Consider the following 24215-nt stretch of genomic DNA (forward strand, 5'->3'; position numbering starts at 1 on the left):
AGTGTGCTTCTCGGACGGGCATCTTGCTCCACGTTCTGAGGAAAGACACCATCTTGGCCAGTCGTAACCACCAGGGAGTTTCCGCTTAACTTACTGTGACCTAGTTGTCAAAAAACATGTCTCATGGGCATTGACGAAGGCAATAGCATCCTTTCAGACTCCAAAGTGTCGGAAGACTTGCAGATTTTCACCTCTCTCACTTTGTGGAAACACATCTTTTACACAGGAGCGAGCTAGGGTCTTGCTGGAATGGCATTCGCTTAGCTTGGAGTCATGCTCTGCCCTCACAAGACCATTTATAGTGGGCCGGCAACATTGAAGTTCTAACCAAATAAAGGAATAGAACTATGGAACTTTATCACAACTTAAAATAGATAGCCAGACAGGTGGTCTCTTTGTATCGTTATGCGTTTAACCTGCTTCATCTATAGGTGGCCACTTCGTGAAAGTATTGTTTTTCCTTGAATATTTTTCTGTGATACATGAAAGAAATGTTCAGTAGTTTACATGTTAATTTGCATGGCTGTTGACGTGGAACATGATCCCTAAGTACCCAGTACAGGCTCTTTGACAAAGGTTTTTTTGCTTTTAAAAAATGTGTTCGAATGGACACATTCTTCTAGACCTTCGTTGCTGTGATAAACAGGCCTCTTGGTTCTAGTTCCTTCCTCAAATCTTAGAGGGAAGTTGTGTTTTTCTACCGAAGAAAATTGAGCAGAAGTTCACAAATTTCCGTTGCCATGACGTAGGAGAGGGACACATAATCATGAAACTGCTGCCTTTCATGCTGCTGCTCTGCACCAAGACTACTGCTGCAAAAGGCCCTTATGAGAATTCTAACACTGTATCATATCGGCAAGCAACAGTGGAGCATGTGATATCATTCCATAACATCTTGCTATGCCGAGTTGTGCTTACTAAATTATGTATTAAACAGTTTTGATGTTGAAGTTCAGTTGAATTAATTTGATAATGTTTTAGCAACCTAGTAGAAGTATTATTGAATCAGGGTATATGGAGGATCTTCAAATTATTTGCATTGTTTAAGGTGTCTAGCTCAGGAAGTCAGATTGTCGTTGTTTTTCTTTATAAATCGGAGGTTAATTTGTTGGTGGTCACCATTAATCTCTACTTGTAAGGAACCTCAAATTCTGTTGTCTGTATTTTTAGATGATCTGCACATCTCTTCTACCGTTCAGTGTTTGTACATCATTCTCAGTATTGCTTTTCTACCAGGCATTCAGCGTTCCCTGTTAATAGCTAATACCTTTCTCAGTTTAATAGTTTACAAAGTGGAAACAAAATGAAAAAGCACCATATCAGACCAACAGAAGCCCTCTAAACCATAGAAAAACCATATACAGGGAGTGCAGAATTATTAGGCAAATGAGTATTTTGACCACATCATCCTCTTTATGCATGTTGTCTTACTCCAAGCTGTATAGGCTCGAAAGCCTACTACCAATTAAGCATATTAGGTGATGTGCATCTCTGTAATGAGAAGGGGTGTGGTCTAATGACATCAACACCCTATATCAGGTGTGCATAATTATTAGACAACTTCCTTTCCTTTGGCAAAATGGGTCAAAAGAAGGACTTGACAGGCTAAGAAAAGTCAAAAATAGTGAGATATCTTGCAGAGGGATGCAGCACTCTTAAAATTGCAAAGCTTCTGAAGCGTGATCATCGAACAATCAAGCGTTTCATTCAAAATAGTCAACAGGGTCGCAAGAAGCGTGTGGAAAAACCAAGGCGCAAAATAACTGCCCATGAACTGAGAAAAGTCAAGCGTGCAGCTGCCACGATGCCACTTGCCACCAGTTTGGCCATATTTCAGAGCTGCAACATCACTGAAGTGCCCAAAAGCACAAGGTGTGCAATACTCAGAGACATGTCCAAGGTAAGAAAGGCTGAAAGACGACCACCACTGAACAAGACACACAAGCTGAAACGTCAAGACTGGGCCAAGAAATATCTCAAGACTGATTTTTCTAAGGTTTTATGGACTGATGAAATGAGAGTGAGTCTTGATGGGCCAGATGGATGGGCCCGTGGCTGGATTGGTAAAGGGCAGAGAGCTCCAGTCCGACTCAGACGCCAGCAAGGTGGAGGTGGAGTACTGGTTTGGGCTGGTATCATCAAAGATGAGCTTGTGGGGCCTTTTCGGGTTGAGGATGGAGTCAAGCTCAACTCCCAGTCCTACTGCCAGTTCCTGGAAGACACCTTCTTCAAGCAGTGGTACAGGAAGAAGTCTGCATCCTTCAAGAAAAACATGATTTTCATGCAGGACAATGCTCCATCACACGCGTCCAAGTACTCCACAGCGTGGCTGGCAAGAAAAGGTATAAAAGAAGGAAATCTAATGACATGGCCTACTTGTTCACCTGATCTGAACCCCATTGAGAACCTGTGGTCCATCATCAAATGTGAGATTTACAAGGAGGGAAAACAGTACACCTCTCTGAACAGTGTCTGGGAGGCTGTGGTTGCTGCTGCACCCAATGTTGATGGTGAACAGATCAAAACACTGACAGAATCCATGGATGGCAGGCTTTTGAGTGCTCTTGCAAAGAAAGGTGGCTATATTGGTCACTGATTTGTTTTTGTTTTGTTTTTGAATGTCAGAAATGTATATTTGTGAATGTTGAGATGTTATATTGGTTTCACTGGTAATAATAAATAATTGAAATGGGTATATATTTTTTTTTGTTAAGTTGCCTAATAATTATGCACAGTAATAGTCACCTGCACACCCAGATATCCCCCTAACATAGCTAAAACAAAAAACAAACTAAAAACTACTTCCAAAAATATTCAGCTTTGATATTAATGAGTTTTTTGGGTTCATTGAGAACATGGTTGTTGTTCAATAATAAAATTAATCCTCAAAAATACAACTTGCCTAATAATTCTGCACTCCCTGTAATGTACAGATAAATTGTGCTAAAGACTACTGCTTCTCATTTGAGCTGAGTCTCTCTCAACACATGCTGTGACCTCTAAATCTAATAGACCTCCAGCAGCAGATTCCTTAACTTAGAATATTTCCCAGGTGTCACACTTGATCCGGAAACCTGAGCGCTAGTAGGTAGCATCCTTCTCGCTGCGTGGCGCCTTCTTCACCATCCGGACTTGAAGTGGCGTGCACTGTACCATACGGGTGCCACCACAGTGCACTGACATCAGTTCTTTTCTTTCTGCACCACTCAGCACAGATCCGGAGAAGGGCTACCCCAGGTCCGTTTTTGACTGACCTTTGTTTTTTTACCTTTTGTCAAAGATTTATTTTTTGAGACTTTTTCTCCTGTGTGCAGGATGTTCACCAGAAAGGCAGGTTTTAAACCATGCGACGCCTGTCACCAACAGATGTCGGTGACAGACCTACATTTGGTTTGCCCCTAGTGTCTTGAGCAAAACCACAGCGTCAAGATGTGTGAGGACTGCCGCGCCATGCATCCTAAGAGACAGAGGAAGTGCTCCCTCAAGTTCCTTGCTGCTTGACATTCCAGGTCTCGTTTGCAAAGTCCTTCATGGTGATCGCCATCCCACTTGAGGGTGGCGGGTAAGTCTGGTAAGTCCTACAAAAAGAAGAAGAAGTCATTGAGGTGTTCAACTTTGCCATGCAAGTCTTTGGGTGAGTCACAGGCTGTCTGCACTCGAGGCCTAGCTCTGTGGTGGAGCTTACACCTGGACCATCTCAATAACTCCCTGAATTTCCAGGAGCCAGAGCGTTCCCCGCCCCCAACGAAAGAATTTTATGAGGCTATGTACCTCGTTTTTGGGTGACCCGACCCCTCTGGAGTGCAGTCTGGGCACAATGGTCCAGGAGGACCCTTTACTGGTCGGCCAGTTTGCCCTTGGTACCAGTTGGGCTCCAAAAATCGATTGACTAATCCAGATGGGCAACAGTCGAGCGAACTCTACCTGCCATGGTGCCTGCTTCATTACTATTACCCCCAGTGCCAGTGACCACCAGTGGTGGCACCACCACCACCATCATCATCCCAGCTCGGATACGGAGGTGGATGGGCGTCGTCCAGTGCCAGCTCCGGGCAGGGGCAGACTCCCCATATTGGAGCCAGTGCCTTATTCATAGGACTGGCCTGGATTGGATGATGATTAGGAGACATTTGCAGACCTTTAGGGATATCGGACATTAGAAGATTCAGAGGACAGCTGGTATGAGGATCTGGTGGATGCCAGTAGACTGGACCCTTCCCCAGACACTAGCCTGAGCTCTTCTACTACCATGACTACGGAGGAGGGTGCTTCATCCACAGTGGTGGTGCAGAGGGTGGCCGAGGTATTGGACCTTACACAACCCTCAGTGGCAGTCAAAGCAAACGTTTTGATGGAGTTGCCCCCACTGAAACATTACTACCATTCAGTGAAGCCTTTACAGACATCATACTCTGGGCCTGGTCCAAGCTGTACACAGAGGCTCCTGTGTATAGGACATTTGCCCGCTGCCCTATCCGAGAGGACCCCAGTTTTCTCTCACCCCACCACAGAGAGCCTGGGGGTTCAGGCCTACACCACTAAAGTCAACCCCAGCACATTCTCTATCACTCCAGGTAGGGAATCCAAATGGCTGGATACCTTCTCTTCTGCCAACCTGGCATTGCAGTGAGTGCTGCCCATAGTTTCAGAGGAGGCTTGAACCATACTCTCTCACGCAATTGTTGACAGGAGTGATGCAGTCCAGTTCACCATAAGATGTGGGCTGGACACAGCAGACTCATTGGGCAAAGCAATTTCATTATCAGTGGCCCTTAGGTGCCACGCCTGGTTCAGAACCACTGGCTTTTCTGGAGATATCCAAGTTTTGCTCATGAATATGCCTTTTGATGGCTCTTGTTTGTTTACAGAGAAGGCAGACTCAGCACGGGAGCACTTTATGTACTGCAGGGCTCCAGAAAGATCGTTGGGCCTTTCCATGGCCTCTCACCAACCCCAGTTCACTTCCGCCCCTTTTGTGGCCTTTGAAGGGGCTTTCAATCGCTTCTCTACACACCCGGCCATCACAGCCAGAAAACTGCAAAATCTTTCATGGCCAAGTACACAGTTCCCACAGTCCACATAGGACAGGCGTCCAGATGTCGGGCAAGCTGCCCTCTACCCCTCCTCCACCCTCCAGCATCTGCAGCCTCTAAACCCCTTTAGTGTGCCCTCTCACCATCATGGACATCCAGCAGGAAACACCATCACCTGCACCACTGGAGGTCAATAATGTCCAACTGTTGGGCTTTGCAGCTCGTCCAAAGGGGCTACTCTCTCCCCTTGTGACCACACCCGCACAGGCTACCTACTTACAACAAGCTGATGGAAGAGCACCTCTCCTTGCTCCATCAGAAGGTGTTAGCTTTCTTTGCTGAGGGAGCTATAGAGAAGGTGGCGGCATCAGAAGTCGGTCGCGGTTGCTACTCCTGCTATGTTTTGGCGCCCAAGAAGGATGGAGGCCTTCATCCTACTCTAGACCAGCACCTACTAAATCTCTTACTGGAAAAAAAGAGAAATTCAAGATGCTCATGCTCGCTCAAGTCCTGTCTGCCCTGGACCCAGAAGACTGTATGGTACCGCTGTGCTTGCTAGACGCATATTTTCCATCTCTGTTCTGCTTGTCCATACTGGTTACCTAGGGCTCACTGTCAGCCAAGAGCACTTTAAGTTTGCTGTGCTCTCCTTTGACCTTACAAGCACCACCCAGGTGTTTCCGAAAGTGACAACAGTGGTCGCAGCTCACCTCAAGAGGTTATGGTTTTCACAATTCCCATACCTCGACGATTGGGTGTTGAAGGCTAGCTTGCCACTGGTGTTCGTCTCCCGAACACAACAAACCTTTGGCATTCACTGCGATTCACTATCAATGTGCTGAAGTCACACCTGATTCCCTCTCAGATGCTCCCTTTCATTGGAGCTGTTCTGCATAGGGTGCAGTTTTGTGATTATCCTCCCCAGTGGCAAGTCCAGGATATTCAGGCTATGATCCATGTTTCAGCCTCTTGTCTGGATTTTAGTGAGACTGAGTCTGAGGCTGACTCTGAGGCTGCTGGGCCTTCTAGTGACACATGCCTGTTGGCATATGCAGGCTTTGCAGTGGGACATGAAGTTTCAGCGGGCGTAGCATCAGGGAATCTTTCCAACATGGTCTAGATCTTGGAGTGAACTGCAAAAGACCTGCAGTAGTGAGTAACGAACTGCAAGTTGGACAGTGGAAGACCCTTCTCCCTTCTCCAACCAGAGCTGACTGTAGTGACAGATGTGTAACTCCTGGGTTGGGGTGGCCATCTGGGAGAGCTAGAGATCTGATGATTGGTATCCAGAGGAATCTGGGCTCCACATCAGTCTGAAGCTTTAGGCAATCCAATGGCACTGAAAGCCTTTCTCCCCTCAGTCAGGGAAAGGTTGCTACAGTTGTTCACAGACAACACCACTACCATGTGATATTGCAACAAACAAGGCAGTTTGGGGCCGTCACCCTTTGTCAGGAGGCTTAGTGCCTCTTGTCTTGGCTGGAACTCCAGGGCATATCTTCAGTGGTTCAACACCTGGCGGGCTCTCTAAGCGCCAGAGCGGGTGAACTCAGCCATTGATGCCTAGTGGATCACGAGTGGTGCCTCCATCTGGAGGTGGCACCAGGTCTCTTCCAAAAGTGGAGAGAGCCTTGGTTAGATCTGTTCATCTTCTACAAGAATGTGCAATGTCAGCAGTTTTGCGTGCTGGAGTTTCCAAAGCTGCTCTCACTCGGAGACTCTTTTAGCCTCGAGTGGAGCTCCAGCCTTCTGTACCCTTTTCCACTAATACCACTCCTGCCCATAGTTCTCAAGAAGATCAGGAACGCCCAGGCCCAAGTCATTCTTGTGGCTCCGAATTAGGCACGGAGAGTCTGGTATCCCGAGCTGTTGAGCTTGAGCACTGGTCCCCTGGTCAGGCTGCCTTTTCCAGAGGATCTTCTGTCGCAGCAGCAGAGCAGGGTTCTGCACCAGAAACTGAAAAAAACTCTGCCTTCATGCTTGTAGATTGTGCGGCAACAGTTGACAGCTTTTGACCTTTGGCTTGAAGTCTGAAATTTATATTCGCAGCAAGGCATCACTCCACCAAGATGGTATACGCATGCTGTTGGAGCAAGTTTGTGGCATGGTGTACAGATAAATACATTGACCCTCTGTCTGCACCACCTTCTGAGGTTCTGTTGTTCATTTTTACCTTAGACTAGCAGGGCTCTGTTTTAGGCATGTTAAAAGGTTATCTTTCTGCCATCTCTGCATTTCTGTTGTTGCCAGATCAACAAACCTTTTTCATATCCCCTACTGTACACAGATTTTTGAAAGGTCTGCAACATATGTTCCTGACAACACCTTTCATTCTGATGGATACAACTACCTGTGGATTCCTCACCTTATGGATTCTCCCATACGCCAGCATCCAGCGGAAAATCTTCTTCCCAGCTCTCCACGTTGACGAGGATATCACAATTGCACGGCTCCACGCGACTCCATCTGATGTCACTGTGCCAATAAGAGGTCCTCACCGGCTTGCTGACGTCAGTTCCCTTTTTTCCGTGCCTTCGACGCTAACGGTTTTCTCCTAGCTCTCGCTACTGTTGAAGGTGTTCCATCTTGTTTCTGGTTACAATCTTGTTTCTGGCTACAATGTCTCCTAGGAAGTCGGGATTTAAGCTGTGTTGAGAGTGCGGGGGTTGCATGTCGGTCACTGACCCTCATGATGATTGCCTTTGGTGTTTGAGCTCCGAGCATGACGTCGAGGAGTATGTATCCTGCCAGAGCATGAATCCTAAGGTTCTGAAGGAGAGGGAGGCCAAACTCTTTTTGGCTAAGGCAAAAAAAAAGGACATAAAAGCCTTCACAAGTCATCTTCTTACACTTCGTCGAAGAAGCACAAGAGGTGACTTCGTCATGACTCTCTGCGTCGTTCGGCTCAGATCCGTTCAAGGTCCAGGTCTCCATCTCGACGACACCGTGCGACGTGGGAGGTTAGTCCGACTGACTCCACAATCTCAGAGCCCTCAGGCTTCTCCGGCGTCGTCGGTCTTCGATGTGGTCATGCCTCCAGAGAGTCCTCGGTTTCACCTGTGGCGCAGGATTCGAATGCTCAACAAGCGCAGGTGCAGCATGGAGACCAGCGGTATCCTGCCTTCCCGGCTCCGGAAGCAGATCCGGCGGCATTTTTAAATGCCATGTTTTCTATGTTTGATGCTAGGGCCCCTGCTGGTGCACCGGCTGGTTCCACGGGTCCTTTAGCATTTTTGATGGGCTCGCCGGCTCCTTACAAGGCGGTGCAGTTTATGCCCTTCTATCCGGCTGAGGGTGCCGGTTCAGGGCCGATGACGTCGCCTCAGACACCTGCAGTACTGATTAGGTTGTCTTTTAGACCTGCAGCTCCCGGTGTCATCACCCTTTCAGTCGATGCCGATGATGGGGCCTCAGGTGTTCATAGCACCAATGGAATCCGCTCCGGCGACGGATGGCTCCGGATTAGACCGAAGTCAACCTTCTTCTCCTGGTCCGCGCCTTTCAGTTCTGAAGCCGGTGTCATCGACGTCGGCTAATTCTATGTCAACGCCAAGGTTAGAGGCCAGGCTGAGGTCACGTAGAAAGGCTTTAAGACTTTTGGAGGAAGAGGAGTACCAGAGGCAGTTGTTGGAAGAAGGGGAGATTGTGGAGCCCTTTGGGGAATATCAAGGGCTTGACTCGGCCAGTGGGCTAGACACTTCCCCGGAATGGGACCTTTCTTCACCAGGGGAGTTTATGGAGGAGGCGGCCTCCTTCCATACTGTGGTTAGGAAGGCAGCAAATTTTTTGGCTCTTCCATTGCCTGCTGCAGAGATCAAAAACAAATATCTTAACTGAAGTCCTGCATCCTTCTGCTTCTTCGGTGGATCCATTGCTTCCGTTTAATGATGCTCTTACGGTGCCTATCTTAGAGGTATGGAGGAAGCCTGTGTCGTCACCAGCTGTCAACAGATCTGTGGCAAGGAGGTACAGGGTGGCGCATGAGGATCCGGGATTCTTGTCAAAACATCCTACCCGGGAGAGTCTGGTTGTTCAGGCCTCTTGTTCCACAATGTCTGCACCAGGCTCCTTCCCTGTGATTCCGTCGGACATGGAATCCAAGAGGATGGAGCAGTCGGCAAAGTAAACTTTTTCTTCTTGCAGTATGGCCCTCAAAGCAGCAAATGCTACCTATGTATTGGGTAGATACGTGCACGCTCTGATGGATTCAGCTAGAGCGATGGTTCCGGACCTGCCGCCGGAGGTGCAGGGACAATTTGGAGAACTTCTGTCGGATGCAAAGCAGATAATCCAGACTGGTCCGGATTCTACAGATTCGGTGGCCAGGGAGGGCAATGGGTACCTCTATTGCTACCAGAGGCATGCATGGTTGAGGTCCTCTGGCTTTTCCTCGGTTGTTCAGACTGCTCTCTTGGACTTTTGATGGGGAAAAACTTTTTGGTGTTAAAGCTGACTCTGCCTTAGAGTGCTTTAAGGACAGTAGGGCCACAGCAAAGTCTTTGGGTCTGCAGGCTTCCACTACTACCCCTTTCAGGTCCTTTCCGAGGTTCAGGGGGTTTGGGCGTGGAGCCGTTTACCGTGGGACACCCCAGTCCACACTCCAACAGCCTACCAGCCTCCCTTATAGGTCCTTTAAAGGGCGGGGAAGGTTCGGACAAGAGGGGCAACCCAGCAGCACCCTGCATCATCCTCTTCCTCTGGAGGACAACAGCAAGGGAAGCAGCCCTAGTTTTCTGCCCATTTTCAGCCATACTTCTCCTGTAGGGGGAAGATTACGTCTTTTTCTCCTCGAGTGGGAGTTAATCACATCAGACTCCTGGGTTCTGAACATTGTGAGGAAATGATATGCTCTCCCTTTTCAGGAGTTTCCCCCTCCCATCCCTTCCCGTCCCTCGTTTTGTTCAGAAGACCATCTCCTATTGTTGCAGCAGGAGGTTCAAATCCTGTTATCAAAAGGTGCAGTGGACTTGGTTCTAGAGCAGGAAAGGGGTCAGGGTTGTTATTCGAGATATTTCCTGATTCCCAAGAAGGATGGTCGATTGAGACCAATCCTAGACCTGAGGATTTTGAATTGGTTCCTCAAACAGTAAAAATTCAAGATGTTGACTCTAGCACAGGTATTTCTGGCGTTGAACAGAGAGGATTGGATGGTGTCTATCGACTTGCAGGATAATTACTTTCATATCCCTATGCTCAAGTCACACAGGAAGTATCTCCGGTTTGTAGTCGGGTTGCAACACTACCAGTTTGCAGTCATTCCATTTGGTCTTACTTCAGCACCTCTAGTCTTTACGAAGGTGATGGCGGTGTTTGCAGCAAGTCTCAGAAGGAAGGGAATATCTGTATTCCCTTACCTGGACGATTGGTTGATCAAAGCCAAGTCTCCAGAGCTCTTGTTGCATCAATTGCAGGTGACAGCTCAGTTGTTGTTCAGTCTGGGCTTTTCGGTAAACGTGCCCAAGTCTCACCTGGAGCCCTCTCAGCACCTCCTGTTCATAGGGGCAGTTCTGAATACAACATTGAATCGGGCCTATCCTCTGCCTCAGCGGATTCAGGACATCCAGGCGTTGATTCCAATGTTTCAAAATGGAGCGGTTGTTCAAGTCCTCAAAGTCCTACACCTGCGCGGTCTGTTCGTTTCTTGCATTCTGTTGGTCACTCATGTACGTTGGCACATGAGGGTTCTCCAATGGTGCCCCCGCAAGCAGTGGTTTCAACACAAAGGGGATCTCAAGGAGTCAATAACGATCTCCAGAGACGCTGCTGTGGATCTGCAATGGTGGGCTGTGGACGGCAACCTTTCTCAAGGAAGGCAATTTTCACTGCCGCTTCTGGTGGCCACGGTCATGAAGGATGCTTTCACTCTAGGGCGGGAAGCTCATCTGGGGTACCTGGAGATCAAGGGTCGTTGATCTCCAGTGGAACAGGCTTTTTATATCAATCTGTTAGAATTGCGGGCGATACGTCTGGCTCTCAAGGCCTTCCTCCCATCCCTGACGGACAACACTACAGCGATGTGGTATATAAACAAGCAGGGAGGAGTGGTATCGTACCTTCTCTGCAGAGAGGCTCTGTGACTCTGGTCCTGGCTTCGGGACCATCGAATTTTCTTGGTAGCGAATCATCTGTACAGAGTGCTCAACGTACGTGCGGACACTCTCAGTCGACATTTTTCGGCTGATCACGAGTGGCGTCTCTATCCGGATCTGGTCCTACACATCTGTCAGATGTGGGGTTTTCCAAGGGTAGGTCTGTTTGCCACTCGGGAGAACGCGCACTGCCCGTCATACTGCAGCCTCCAGTATCCGGTGCAAGGAGCTTTGGGGGATGCGTTTCAGATCTCTTGGTGCAACCAGTTGCTTTACGCATTTCACCCCATACCCTTGAATCCTTGGGTTCTGAGAAAGATTCGCCAAGATCGGGCTCAGGTCATTTTAATAGCCCCGGATTAGCCAAGAAGGGTGTGGTACACGGACATTCTCCGACTCTCACTGTGCCCTCCGCTCCATCTCCCTCTCAGGGCAAACCTCCTCTCGCAGTCACAGGGGCGGGTTCTACACCCCCACCTCCAGAGCCTGCACCTTCATGCTTGGAGATTGAACGGGGCAACCTGAGTTCTTTCTCTCTCCCACCAGAGGTAGTGGATGTTATTTTATCGGCCAGGCGACACTCCACTAAGACCGTTTATGCCAGCAGGTGGGCAAAATTCGTCGCTTGGTGTGGAGAGAAGCAATTTGATCCTTTGAGGGCCCATCTATCCGATGTTCTGTTGTTTGCATTAGCTTTAGCACAGAAGAGTTGTGCAGTTGCTACTGTCAAGGGCTATTTGGCGGCACAGTCAGCCTTTCTTTGCCTTCCAGATCAGCCCTCCTTGTTTAAATCGCCTATTGTTATTAGGTTCTTAAAAAGTTTAACTAATACATTTTCTCCTACTTCTTTTCTTATGCCTCAGTGGGATCTGAATCTCGTTTTAACTTTTTTAATGGGTTCACCATTCGAACCCATGCATTCTTGCCAGTTAAGATTTTTAGTTCTTACGATGTTTTTTCTGATAGCTATAACATTGGCCAAGCGTTTTGGTGAGCTTCAGGCTCTTTGTGTTAAACCTCCCTTTACTTTATTCTTTCCTGATAAAGTGGTGCTGAAAACCAGGGCGGCTTTCCTACCAAAACTTGTCACTCCTTTTCATATTGGGCAGACCATTACCCTTCCATCTTTCTACCCTCCTCCTCACCCCTCAAAAGAGGAAGAGAGGCTCCATCGTTTGGACCCCAGAAGGGCTCTCCGTTTTTATATTGAGAGGACGAAAGACTTTCCCTTGGAAGACCAGCTATTCATGGGATATATTGGAAAGAGGAAGGGCAGAGTGGTCCATAAAAGAACGATATCCAGGTGGGTCGTTCTTTTTATCAAGGTTTGCTACTAGTTGGCAAAGAAGGTTCCCCCTGAGGGTATTGGAGCCCATTCGACCAGAGCTAGGTCCGCCACTTTGGCCTTGGCTAGAGGGGTTCCGGTGGTGGATATTTGCAAGGCAGCAACTTGGGCGTTCCTCCACACCTTCGCAAAGCATTACTGCTTGGACTTGGAGGTTAGGAGGGACTGCCATTTTGCACGATCTGTATTGCAGGATTTCTTGGTTTGACCAGTCAGGCACCCACCTCTGAGTGCGGTACTGCTTTGGGACTCTATTAATAAGGTGAGGAATCCACAGGTAGTTGTATCCATCAGAAGAACAAGTTACTTACCTTCGATACCCCTTTTTCTGGTGGATACACTAGCTACCTGTGGATTCCTCACAGAAAATGGCCTTCTATCCGGACGGACAGTGATTTACAGGCACTGTCTGCAGATCCTGCATACCTTAACTTCTACTTAGACTGGCCTCCTTTTTACCAAAGGTGGTAACTCCATTTCACGTAAGGCAATCCATGACTCTACCTACCTTTTACGCCCACCCTCACCCCCCTAAAGAAGAGGAGAGACTCCATCAGTTGGACCCAAAAAGAACGTTATGATTCTACCTTGACCACACAAAAGAGTTTCGGGTGGCTGATCAACTCTTCATGGAGTAAGTTGGAGCAAAGAAAGGGAAGCAGTGCAGAAACGGACTATCTCATGATGGATAATGCTCTGCATCAATATCTTCTAGGCACTGGCCAAAAAGCAACCTCCTGAAGGCTTGAAGCTTCATTCTACCAGGACCAAGGCTGCGACCACTGCGTTAGTTGCGGAGTTACTGTTCTAGATATCTTTCAGGCAGCAACTTGGGCTTCCTTGCACAAATGTACGAAGCACTACTGCCTGGACATTCAGGTCCAGTGTGACAGTGGCTTTGCCTGTTAAGTCCGATAGGACTTCTTAGTTTAATCCATATGGCAGCGCCCACATACAGGGAATTATTGTTGGAAATCTATTCTAAAGTAAGAAATCTAGAAGCCTCTACCAGATGAACAAGTCACTCACCTTCGGTAACACCTTGTGTGGTAGACATTCTATCTAGATGCAGATTACTTACCAACTTACCCATCATCCTCGCTCTACAAATAAATTTTAAAGTAAAGGGATGTTCCCCTTCTTACTTGGCACACCAGTGATCATTGGTTTTCATGGCTCCGGGCTTCTGATGTGGAAAGTCGTGAGCGAAAAAAAACTGACAGTGCGCTGTGGTGCCACCTATACAGACACCACGCATGTTGTTTCCGGCGTGGCCAACAATGCTATGCATAGCTGAACTATGCCACCTTCCAGTGCTCAGAGATAGTGCTCACCAAAGTTTCCAGATTCAGTCTGACGCTTGGGGAATATTCTAAGGTAAGGAATCTGTGGCTAGATAGTTGCTAGCAGATGAGGCAATAGCCACAGAAATCAAAGGAACACGTTCCCTTGTGTAGTCCAACCCCAGCACAGTCCTACTGTCCCCCAACATTGTCACTCGCTGGTTTCAGCCCACACATCAGTGACCAACCAGCCAACTCATTTTGAGCATGCAAAGCCACCTGGTATACCTTTACCCATTTTGACAAACTGAAATATTAGCTCATCTAATTTTAGTACAGAAGGTGCCACTGGCCATCTCCAAATGCAAACCTCCCTTGATAGCACTGTCTACAACATATTCTCCCAGTGATGTACTCTTGAAAGAAAATTGTGAAAGTGGCGGCACAACAGGCGCTTCAACCCCCTACATTACTGTCTCTTAAGGGGCTGTCAGTCTGATTTCCACCATCTATGCAGCACAAAAACCCTTTGCTTTGACAGTCATGATGGACTACTTACAATCTGGAACTTGGGCATGGTCGGCCTTTTTCTCTGTTGGGTAGGGCTCATCCATCCCATCCCAGCCTTGCCTCCTCCCTTGTGCGAGAATTCTTCAACTTATAGAGCAGGGAAAGGGAAAGCATGGGTAAACAGAAGCTATTTGTACCCTAAAATGTCAAGGGCCTTTAATCTAATGGAACGCTGAGACCATACCAAAGAACATCCGTTAGCATCAAAGACAGTTGCGAGTGGCAGTTTTGCAATCATGTATAATCATTAGAGGTTTTCCTCCTGTGTCATGAGTTGACCGCACTGAAAGGGGACCACTGTGCAGCACAGATGGCCCTTTTTAATAGACCCACCAATGGGAAATACAGCTCAGTAAATATTCTTACCATGCGCCTGTCCAATAAATCTGTTAGAGACTTCTAGCCTCCGATTCTTTACCCTGGAGTATTCCCTAGGTATCAGACTGGATCTGGAAAATCTTGAGTAGTACCCCTGCGCACCAGTAGGTGGCATTGACTGGCTCCGCATTGGCGGCGTCCATACAGGATGTGAGGTGCACGGTGCCTATATAAGCTGTACCCCAGCTTCCTAACTTAAGTCCTTTTTTCCACACCATCAACGTGTATCGAGAAGATCTACCCCAGTCAATTTTGACCACATTTTTCACATTTGTCACCTTTTTTTTTTTTTAGTACTTCTGCCTCCAGTGTGCTAGGAATGTCCCCTAAAAAGTCAATGACATTTAAACCCTGTGGAGACTGTTGCAGGCAAGTGTCTGTGCTGATCCCCCCAACTGGAATGCCTGTGGTGCCTGGAATCAGCCTAGTACTCCAAGAACTGCCCCGACTGCTCCACCAAGAATCCCAAAGCAATTTGGAAGTGGGAGATGAAGCTCCAGGCAGCCCAATATCAGAAGTCTCCGCACCGCTCCAGGTCCTGATCATGTGGAAGGTCCCTACCTTGCTCTTGGGAGTCATTCCTGTCAGTCATAGTCACTCTCAGTCATTGTCTGGTATGTCCCGCAAGCATAAGAAGTTGAAGCGCTCTTCAACCTTACCATGCCAATCCAAGTCGTTGGATGTGGTGCAGGAACGACGCACAAGTCTAGGCCCTGCTCCTGCACTCCATTCGCGAAGCCTTTTTCTGAGACCAAACCATGCTTCCATCAGTTTCTTGGGGCCGGAGAGACCTCTGCCCAACCCCAGGACGTTTGAGGCTGTGCAACTCATCTTGGGTGTGCGGACCCCTTTGGAGTGCATTTGGTCCCCACGAGTCCAGGACACTCAACGACTGGATTTCTGCCAGCAGGTTCACCCTCGGTGTCAGTCGGGCCCTTGGGATTGGTTAAGGATTTGGCTACATTGTGCAGCGTCAACACTGGGGCCAGCCAGCCCCCACCAGTTGTCGGAGACCGTGCCTTTGTTCCTTGACAGACCCTGTGGGGATTTTGGCTGAGTCAGTTATGAGGACCCCTATGGCTCCCTTGATCTCCATGATGACCATTTTCCCCAGTCAGAGGACTAAAACTGGTCTGAGAAGCTTGCGGATGTAAGCGGTGGACACCTTGCCAGATGCTAGCTTGGCCTCTCCTCCTAGAGATGCTATGGGGGAAGGGGCCTCTTCTGCTATGGCGGTAAGGAGGGCCGCAGACATCCTTGCTCTCCAGCAACCCTCCTTGGAGCTAAAGACCAATGTTTTGACAGAGTTGCTTCAGCTGTGGTGTCCCAATCTGAACCCCCAGTACCCATTAATGATGCCCTCTCGGAGTTCCTGCTCTTGGCCTGGGCCAAGCCCTGCACTGGCACTTACATGATCAGGACTATTTCACATTGCCACTTCCCCGCTCCTGGGTACCCAGCTTTCCTCACCCAGCAACCCACCCTTAAGAGCCGGGCAGTCCAGGTCTCTACATACAGAGTGAATCCATACCACTCCACTGGACAGGGAATCCAAAAGGCAGGATACCTTCAAGAAGAGGATTTTCTGTTCTGCCAGCCTTGTACTGTGATCGGCAAACACTGCATACCTCTTGGGCCGATATAGCCACACTGTGGGACTCGGTCGTGCAAGTGCTACCTATGGTCTCACAGGAGTTCCAAGCCATTCTGAAATGCCAATGGCTGGGATACAGCTAAGTTTGCCATTCGGTATAGGCTGGAAACAACAGACTTGCTAGGCAGGTCCATTGCTTCTTCGGTGGCACTCCGCTGCCATGTCTTTCTGGGGTCATATATAGCATCCTTTCCATCAGAGCCACCCCAGGCAACAGGCTTACCAGTCTTTTTGTGTCTGCGGATGCGGCTCCCACAAGTCCCATGGGAACCAAGGCCAGAAATCTGCCCAGTTCACCTCCCTCAATAGCTGGGGCCTTCAAATTCCTTTTAGTTACCCCATTGCAAAAACATGGCCAACCTGTTGGAGGCAGGATCAGGCACCACCTGCCGCAGTGGCAAGCCATTACTTCAGACAAGTGGGTGCTCCTAATTGACAAGTGGGGTTCAAGCCATCCACTCCTAGAGGCCCATGCCATTGTCCTCAGATCAGCTGACAGGAGACCACCTTTCTTTGCTGCTCTAGAAAGTGCAGACTTCTTTGGCCAAGGGAGCCATCAAGAGAGTTGTGGCATCAGAAGTATGTTGTTATACCCACTACTTTCTGGTGCCCAGGGTAGATGGAGGCCTCAGCCCTATCTTAGATCTGGGCCCTTTCAATGCCTTCCAGATGAAGGAGAAATTCTGTATTTTAACACTTGCTCAGGGTTGCGTTGGACCCTTGACACTGGATGGTAGCTTTGGACCTGCAGTTTGCCTATTTTCACATCCCCACCCTGCAGGTATGTTGGAGTTACCTATGGTTCACCGTGGGCAAAGAGCATTTCCAGTTTGCTGTACTCCACTTTAGTCTCATCAGTGCCCATTCAGTACTCATGAAAGTGATGGCGTTGGTTGCAGAAACCTGCGGAGGTCAGGGGTCCCTGTCTTCCCCGACCTCAACTACTGGCTGCTTGACAGCTGGTTCGCCCCAGGCAATCGTCACCCACTTCCAGACTATGGGGGACCACCTGCGTTCACTGGGGCTCACTGTCATCATGCCGAAGTCCCACTTGACTCCTTCTGGCACCCTTCCTTTATTCATCGGAGCCATTCTGGAAAGAGTGTAATTCTGTCTACCTTCTGGAGCGGAGAATCCAAGACATTTTGGGTACGATCCTGATGTTTCAACCCCAGTCTGGGTTTCAGTGAGAATAACTGACTGTGCTGGGTCTGATAGATTCCTACATCCTGCTGGTGAAGTACCCTTGATGGCCTCTGTGGGCTCTTCAGTGGGATGTGAGGTCTCAGTGTGGACAGCATTAGGCGAATCTCTCCAACCTGGTCTAGATTTCGAGGTAGACTGCAAAAGATCTGCAGTGGTTATTACAGGACTGCGATTGGGTCAACAGCCGACCCCTTCTTCCTCCCCCACCCAGGGCTGACAGTGATGACCGATGCATTGCTTCTGAGCTGGGACGGCACTGGGGAAAGGTGGAGATCAGAGGCCTCTGGTCTCTGGTGGAGATTCTGCTCCATAGTAGTCTTCTGAAGCTGAGAGTGATTTGTTTGGCATTACAAACTTTCCTGCCCTCCATCAAATGGAAGTGGATCTAGGTGTTCACAGATAACACTAACCCTATGTGGTACTGCAACAAGAAGTGCCGAGTAGGGTCGTGGACCCTGTGCCAGGAGGCTGCGCACCTCTAAACCTGGCTGGAATGTCAGGACCCTTTCTTGGTCGTACAGCACCTGGCGGGATCTCTAAACAGCAAGGAGGATGACCTCAGCCGTCTATGCCTCACTGACCACTAATGGCATCTGCATCCAGAGGTGGCTCATGGCCTCTTTCGGGACTGAGGATAACCTTATCTAGATCTATTTGTCACTGCCAAGAATGCACAACGTCACTACTTCTGTGCACTGGAGCTTCCAAAGCAGCTCTCGCTCGGAGATGCAGTCTGGCTAGTCTGGGAAATGGGACTCCTATGTGGTTTACTGCCAATACCTCTCCTTCACGAGATTTTAAGTAGATCACAAGCGGTTTGGCCCAAGTCATCCTCATGGCTCTGGATTGGGCGAGGAGGGTGTGGTTTCCACATCTCATCTCATCTCCGATCAGGCTTCCCTTTTGGGGGGTGGGGATCTCCTACTGCAGCAACAGTTCAGGGTCCTGCACCCAAAACTGTGTACATGCCACCTTCATGAGTGGAGATTGAGTGGTGGCAGTTGAGGGTCTTAGACGTTCCTCCCAAGGTCTCTGAAATTATCTTGACAGCCAGGTGTCCATCACAAAAACTGTTTATGCCTGCCGTTGAGACAAGTTTGTGGCTTGGTACATTGAGAAACACATTGACCCACTTTCCGTGCTCCTGTCCGAGGTGTTGTTTGTTTTGTCCTTAGTCTGGCAAGGCCTTTCTCTGGGCATAGTTAGGGGATATCTTTTTTGCAGTTGCCAGAGCAACCCTCCCTGTTAAAGTCACCCATTGTCACACGTTTTCAAGAAATGTCTTCTGCATATGTCTCCTCATGCACCTTTCGTTATGTCCAATTGGATCTTAATTTGGTCCTGACATTTTTTGTGTTCTTCCTTTGAACCCATGCATACCTGTCCTCAGATTTTTGACAATAAACAGTCATCCTGGTGGCTACCACATTGACCAGGAGAGTCAGCGAGCTGCAGGCTTTTTCTGTCCAACCTCCATATACCAGCTCCTTTCTGGACAGACTGATTATCCGAACCCATGCCTCATTTCTGCTGTAGGTTGTAACACCCTTTCACGTCGGCCATACCATCATGCTGCTGACTTTCTTTGCTCCACCTCATTCCTCCAAGGAGGTAGAGAGACTCCACTGTTTAAACCCCAAGAGGGCAGTGCCCTTCTACATAGACCATTCTAAGGAACATTGGGTGGACGATCAACTCTTTATAGGGTTCACTAGATCAAAGAAGGGGAATCCAGTTCAGGATCTGACTATCTCCAGATGGCTAGTACTCTGTATTAAAATGTACTGGGCATTGGCCAGGAAACCACCACCCAAGGGTTTGCAGGCTTATTCCACCCAGGCCTACACTGCATCTACTATGTTAGCTTGCGGAGTTCCTGTCCTTTATGTCTGTCAGGCTGCTATGTGGGCATCTTTGCACATGTGTACAGAACACTACTCCTTCAACAGTTAAGTGGAATAGTCCAAGGTAAGAGGCTCTACCAGATATGGTGTTACAGAAGGTAAGTAACTTGTTCTTTGCTCGAACGCACTATTGCACAGTAAGGCAGGTGATCAATATTACTAAAATGAGATTTTTGAGCTTGGAGAATATGTGGAGGAACTTTTCCAAAGGCCTATGGTGTTTGGAGCTAAAAGCCTGACATTTGTGGTGAAGTATTGAATTTAGAGTTTAAAAAATCTAATTGTACTGATTAGGTCAGGCTATTGCTGTGATCTAAGATATATGGTAGAGAAGGGTCTAGGAGAGGCTTGCTGCCACTTAGGGACACTTCTCTAAAAAGATTACTGGGTAGCACAAAAAGGACGGAGCAACAGTTAAGACTGAAGCATGTCAGCACTATGCTGATGTCAGGTTTCGAAAAGAAAACCTTTATGATACATATTAATTTGGGGTGGTAAGGAAGACTAGGGTCATCTATACTAAAAAGAAACCTGTGACCTCCATGATGGCCAAAGGTCTGTGGATTGGGCGCTTAGCTGTCTGCTCTATTCTTGTTTCTTGTATTTCAGAACTTGTAGCTTCTTGATTTGCAAGATTCACAGCACCATTGACAGTTGCTCACTTGCCCCTTTCCTTTTCAGGAAGTTGCTTCGAGTCCTCTCCTACCTGGCGCAGATAGCAGGGCATTTCCTTCTCCAAGGTGGATCCTATGTGCTTCGATGGACTGGCGAGTATGATGAAGATGAAACCTCTAGAAAGCCACCAACCACGCAATAGTGTGACGAAGCTGATCATTTTAATGGTGACGATGGGCATTTTACCAACCGTCCTGTTCATTTTAAAGGTTTACATCATCCAAGACATCTAAAGTTTCTCGGAGCACATTTAGGGACTTAATGGATCAGGATTTTTTGGTTATTTAAGTGTATTTGCCATTTATTTACTAGTGCGTTTTACTTGTTTTTGGAGACTGATGTAAGTTAGATTTATATATGTGGGTTGTATGCTTGAGCCATTTAAATTTTACAGAAATAAATGATAATCTTGACGCATTTCTAGTATTTCCTCTTAACATGTACTTGTGTACAGACGTCTGCATATGATGGTAACTATGTAATATTATAATGCTTATTTATTAATCTTGTCATTAGCTGGATCTTTCTTCTAGATGTATTTTTAATACTTTTGTCTGTCCTGTATAAAATAAGTGTCCAATAAACATCTAATTTAACCTACATGTATACGCTCAGTTGGCAATGACACTGGAAGATACTTTTGTTGCACTCAGGAAAGATTCACTTGTTTTAGACGCTTGAAGGAGTGGGAAATGCGTTTTTCCTCAGTTGTGTGATTTAATTTGGATGCCCTGCATCTTGCTCTCCTGTAATTGTTTTAAAGTTTCTTTGACATTGGCACATTTGTGTTATGATCTTGGTTGATGCCACAAGTTAGGATGTGTACTCTTACTGTACTCTGACTGCTTTAATAACTAGAACTTCAGAATTCAGTGGTATGGGGTGTATGAACTTGAACCATAGCTCAGTTTGACAGTGGTTTTCAGTAGATTTCATTTTTTATGATGTACTTGATTTCCAACAGCCCTTTGGAATGGCTTTTTGACCGAGCGCATTGGGGTTGGGATCAGGGCCCGTCTGTACTCAACCAGCTGCAGGCAGGCAACTTCTGCTGCACTCAGCATTTGGCTATGCGCAGCAGGGTTAGATACAGGATCTGGCCTGTGGCCCAGCTCTGCGACCTAGCCTCCCACCTTCCAGGTATAGTCAGACACTCATTTTTGTATTCGGTTTGCTGATGCTGTGGTTTTTTTGTGGTTTTTTTTTTAAAAACATTGCGTGAAACGTGTGAAGCAGACAAAAAATGGCAATTTAATAAGCACCTAAAATAGCAGATCTGAAAACCACTTAGGCACCAGGGATTGGTGTGTGTGTGTGTTTTGTTTTGGAGGGGGGGGTCAGGCCCTTGGGCAAGGGTCACTCCCCACGGGGGCACATTCCTGTTGGCCATTTCTGCCCCCCTTTGGGGCAGAGCAGCCTATTTTTGTAAGGCCCATCTGCCCCCAAGGGGGGGCAGAAAGCCCACCAGATACTAGGAAAGATTTTTTTTTCAAAAAAAGAGGGTGGGGGTATGGCCATACCCCCACCCCAAATAAATGGGGACAAAGTTGTTCTGCCCACCGGCGGGTAGATGGGGCAGTTACCCCCGATCCACTCCCAGAAAGCCTACTAGATGCCAGGGAATTAAAAAAAAAAAAAGTGGGGTGGTGGCTACCAGCCAGTATGGGCATGGTTATGTCCCCACCCCCAACTGAAGGGGTAACAGCCTTTCAGCTCTCCCCTGCACACTAAAACATCTTATCCCACGGCAAGCAAGAGGCCATTTGATTATTTTGGGTTTTGGTTTTACATTTGGGCCATGAGAGCTTGTCTAACTCTCAAAATCGTCCCACTTGGAACGGTGAGGGCTGCACTTTTTGGACTTTGGGACGCTACCATGTAGAACAATCTACAAGACCTAGACACATCTGAAAACTAAACATCTGGGTGAGTCCAGGGTGGTGTGCTTCACATGCACCCCTACACCATTTTCTTACCCACAATGTCCTGCAAACCTCCAACTTTGCCTGAAATCACATATTTTTTCCACATTTTTGTGATGGAAACTTCACAAAATTCCTACCACCCAGCATTGTTGCATCTATACCAATAAAAAATCGCTCCACTTGTCAGCCAAAACGTTTTTTTTCAAGCTGCCCTTTTGGACCCGCTTTGGTTCCCCCTCAATTTTGACATGTTTTTGGCTCTTCCCTGTCACAGGCACTTGGCCCACATACACAAGTGAGGTATCATTTTTAGCGGGAGACTGAGGGGAATGTTGGGAGGTAGGAAATTTGTGCTGGTGCAGTGATCCCACTCAGAAATGTGGGATATTTTTTTTATTTTTTTTTATTTTTAATTTAGCTAAATTTGAGGTTACCTGAGGATTCTGGGTAAGAAAACACTGGAGGATCCACACAAGTCACATCTCCCTCGACTCCCTCGGGTGTCTAGTTTTCAGAAATGTTTGGGTTTGGCTTGTTTCCCTAAATGGCTACTGAGCCCAGGACCAAAAATGCAGGTGCCCACTATACCCCCCTCAAAAATAGGTAGTTTTGTATTTGATAATTTTGATGTGTCCACATTGTGTTTTGGGGCATTTCCTTTCGCGGGCACTGGGCCTACCCACACAAGTAAGGTACCATTTTTATCGGGAGGCTTGGGGGAATGCTGGTTGGAAATTTGTGGCTCCTCTCAGGTTCCAGAACTTTCTGTCACCGAAATGTGAGGGAAAAGTGGTTTATTTTGCCAAATGTTGAGGTTTGCAAAGGATTCTGGGTAACAGAACCTCGTGAGAGCCCCACAAGTCACCCTATCGTGGATTCCCCTAGGTGTCTAGTTTTCACAAATGCACAGGTTTGCAAGGTTTCCTAGGTGCCCGCTGAACTAGAGGCCAAAATCCACATCTAGGCAATTTCCCAAAAACACGTCCGATTTCAATGTAAAAATGTGATGTGTCCATGTTGCGTTTCCTGTCGCAGGCATTAGGCCTACCCACAGGAATGAGGTACCATTTTTATCGGGATACTTGGGGGAACACAGAATAGAAGAACAAGTGTTAATGTCCCTTGTCTCTCTACATTTTTTCGTTTGAAATGTAAGACAGTGCATAAATAAAAAGGTCTATTTGAGAAATGCCCTATAATTCACCTGCTAGTATGGGGACCCCGGAATTCAGAGATGTGCAGATAACCACTGCTTCTCAACACCTTATCTTATGCCCATTTTGGAAATACAAAGGTTTCCTTGATAACTATTTTTCACTCTTTATATTTCACCAAATGAATTGCTGTATACCCGGTATACAACGAAAACCCATTGCAAGGTGCAGCTCCTTTATTGGCTCCGGGTACCTAGGGGTCTTGATGAACCTACAAGCCCTATTTATGCCCGCAACCAGAAGAGTCCATCCAGCAGACGTGACTGTATATTGCTTTTGAAAATCTGACATGGCAGGAAAAAGTTACAGAGTAAAACGTGGAGAGAAATGGCTGTTTTTTTCAGCTCAATTTTATTATTTTTTTATTTTAGCTGTTATTTTCTGTAGGAAAACATTTAGGATCTACACAAATGACCCCTTGCTGAATTCAGAATTTTGTCTACTCTTCGGGAATGTTTAGCTTTCTGGGATCCAGCTTTGGTTTCATAACCATTTCTGTCACTAACTGCAAGGAGGCTAAAAGCACAAAAATAGTAAAATGGGGTATGTCCCAGTAAAATGCCAAAATTGTGTTGAAAAATATGGTTTTCTGATTTAAGTCTGCCTGTTCCCGAAAGCTGGTGATTTTAGAACCACAAACCCTTTGTTGATGCCATTTTCAGAGAAAACAAAAACAAGACTTCTTCTGCAACCCTTTTTCCCATTTGTTTTTAGAAATCAAAATTGTAGTATTTTGGCTAATTTCTTGGTGTCCTCCAAGGGGACCCACAAACTCTGGGTACCTCTGGAATCTTTGATGTTGGAAAAAAAGGACGCACATTTGGCGTGGGTAGCTTATGTGGACAAAAAGTAAGCACAAACTGCCCTAAATACCCCAAAAAAAGCCTGGCAGTGAAGGGGTTAAAATGACACAGACATACATAAGTGTGAACCCTTTCA

General features: G+C 47.4%; 1 protein-coding gene across 1 annotated transcript in view; it reads left to right on the forward strand.

Annotated features, from left to right (window-relative positions):
* The window catches only part of CIDEA (cell death inducing DFFA like effector a), a 205567-nt gene extending 184830 nt beyond the window's left edge, over positions 1-20737 (forward strand). The window contains exon 5 of the mRNA XM_069219754.1: positions 20144-20737. Coding sequence (XP_069075855.1) covers positions 20144-20279 — 136 coding nt within the window. The 3' untranslated portion in view covers positions 20280-20737. The remainder of the gene's footprint in view (positions 1-20143) is intronic.
* Positions 20738-24215: the final 3478 nt, after the last annotated feature.

The sequence above is a fragment of the Pleurodeles waltl genome, chromosome 2_2 (genome assembly GCF_031143425.1).
Source record: "Pleurodeles waltl isolate 20211129_DDA chromosome 2_2, aPleWal1.hap1.20221129, whole genome shotgun sequence".
Lineage (NCBI taxonomy): Eukaryota > Metazoa > Chordata > Amphibia > Caudata > Salamandridae > Pleurodeles > Pleurodeles waltl.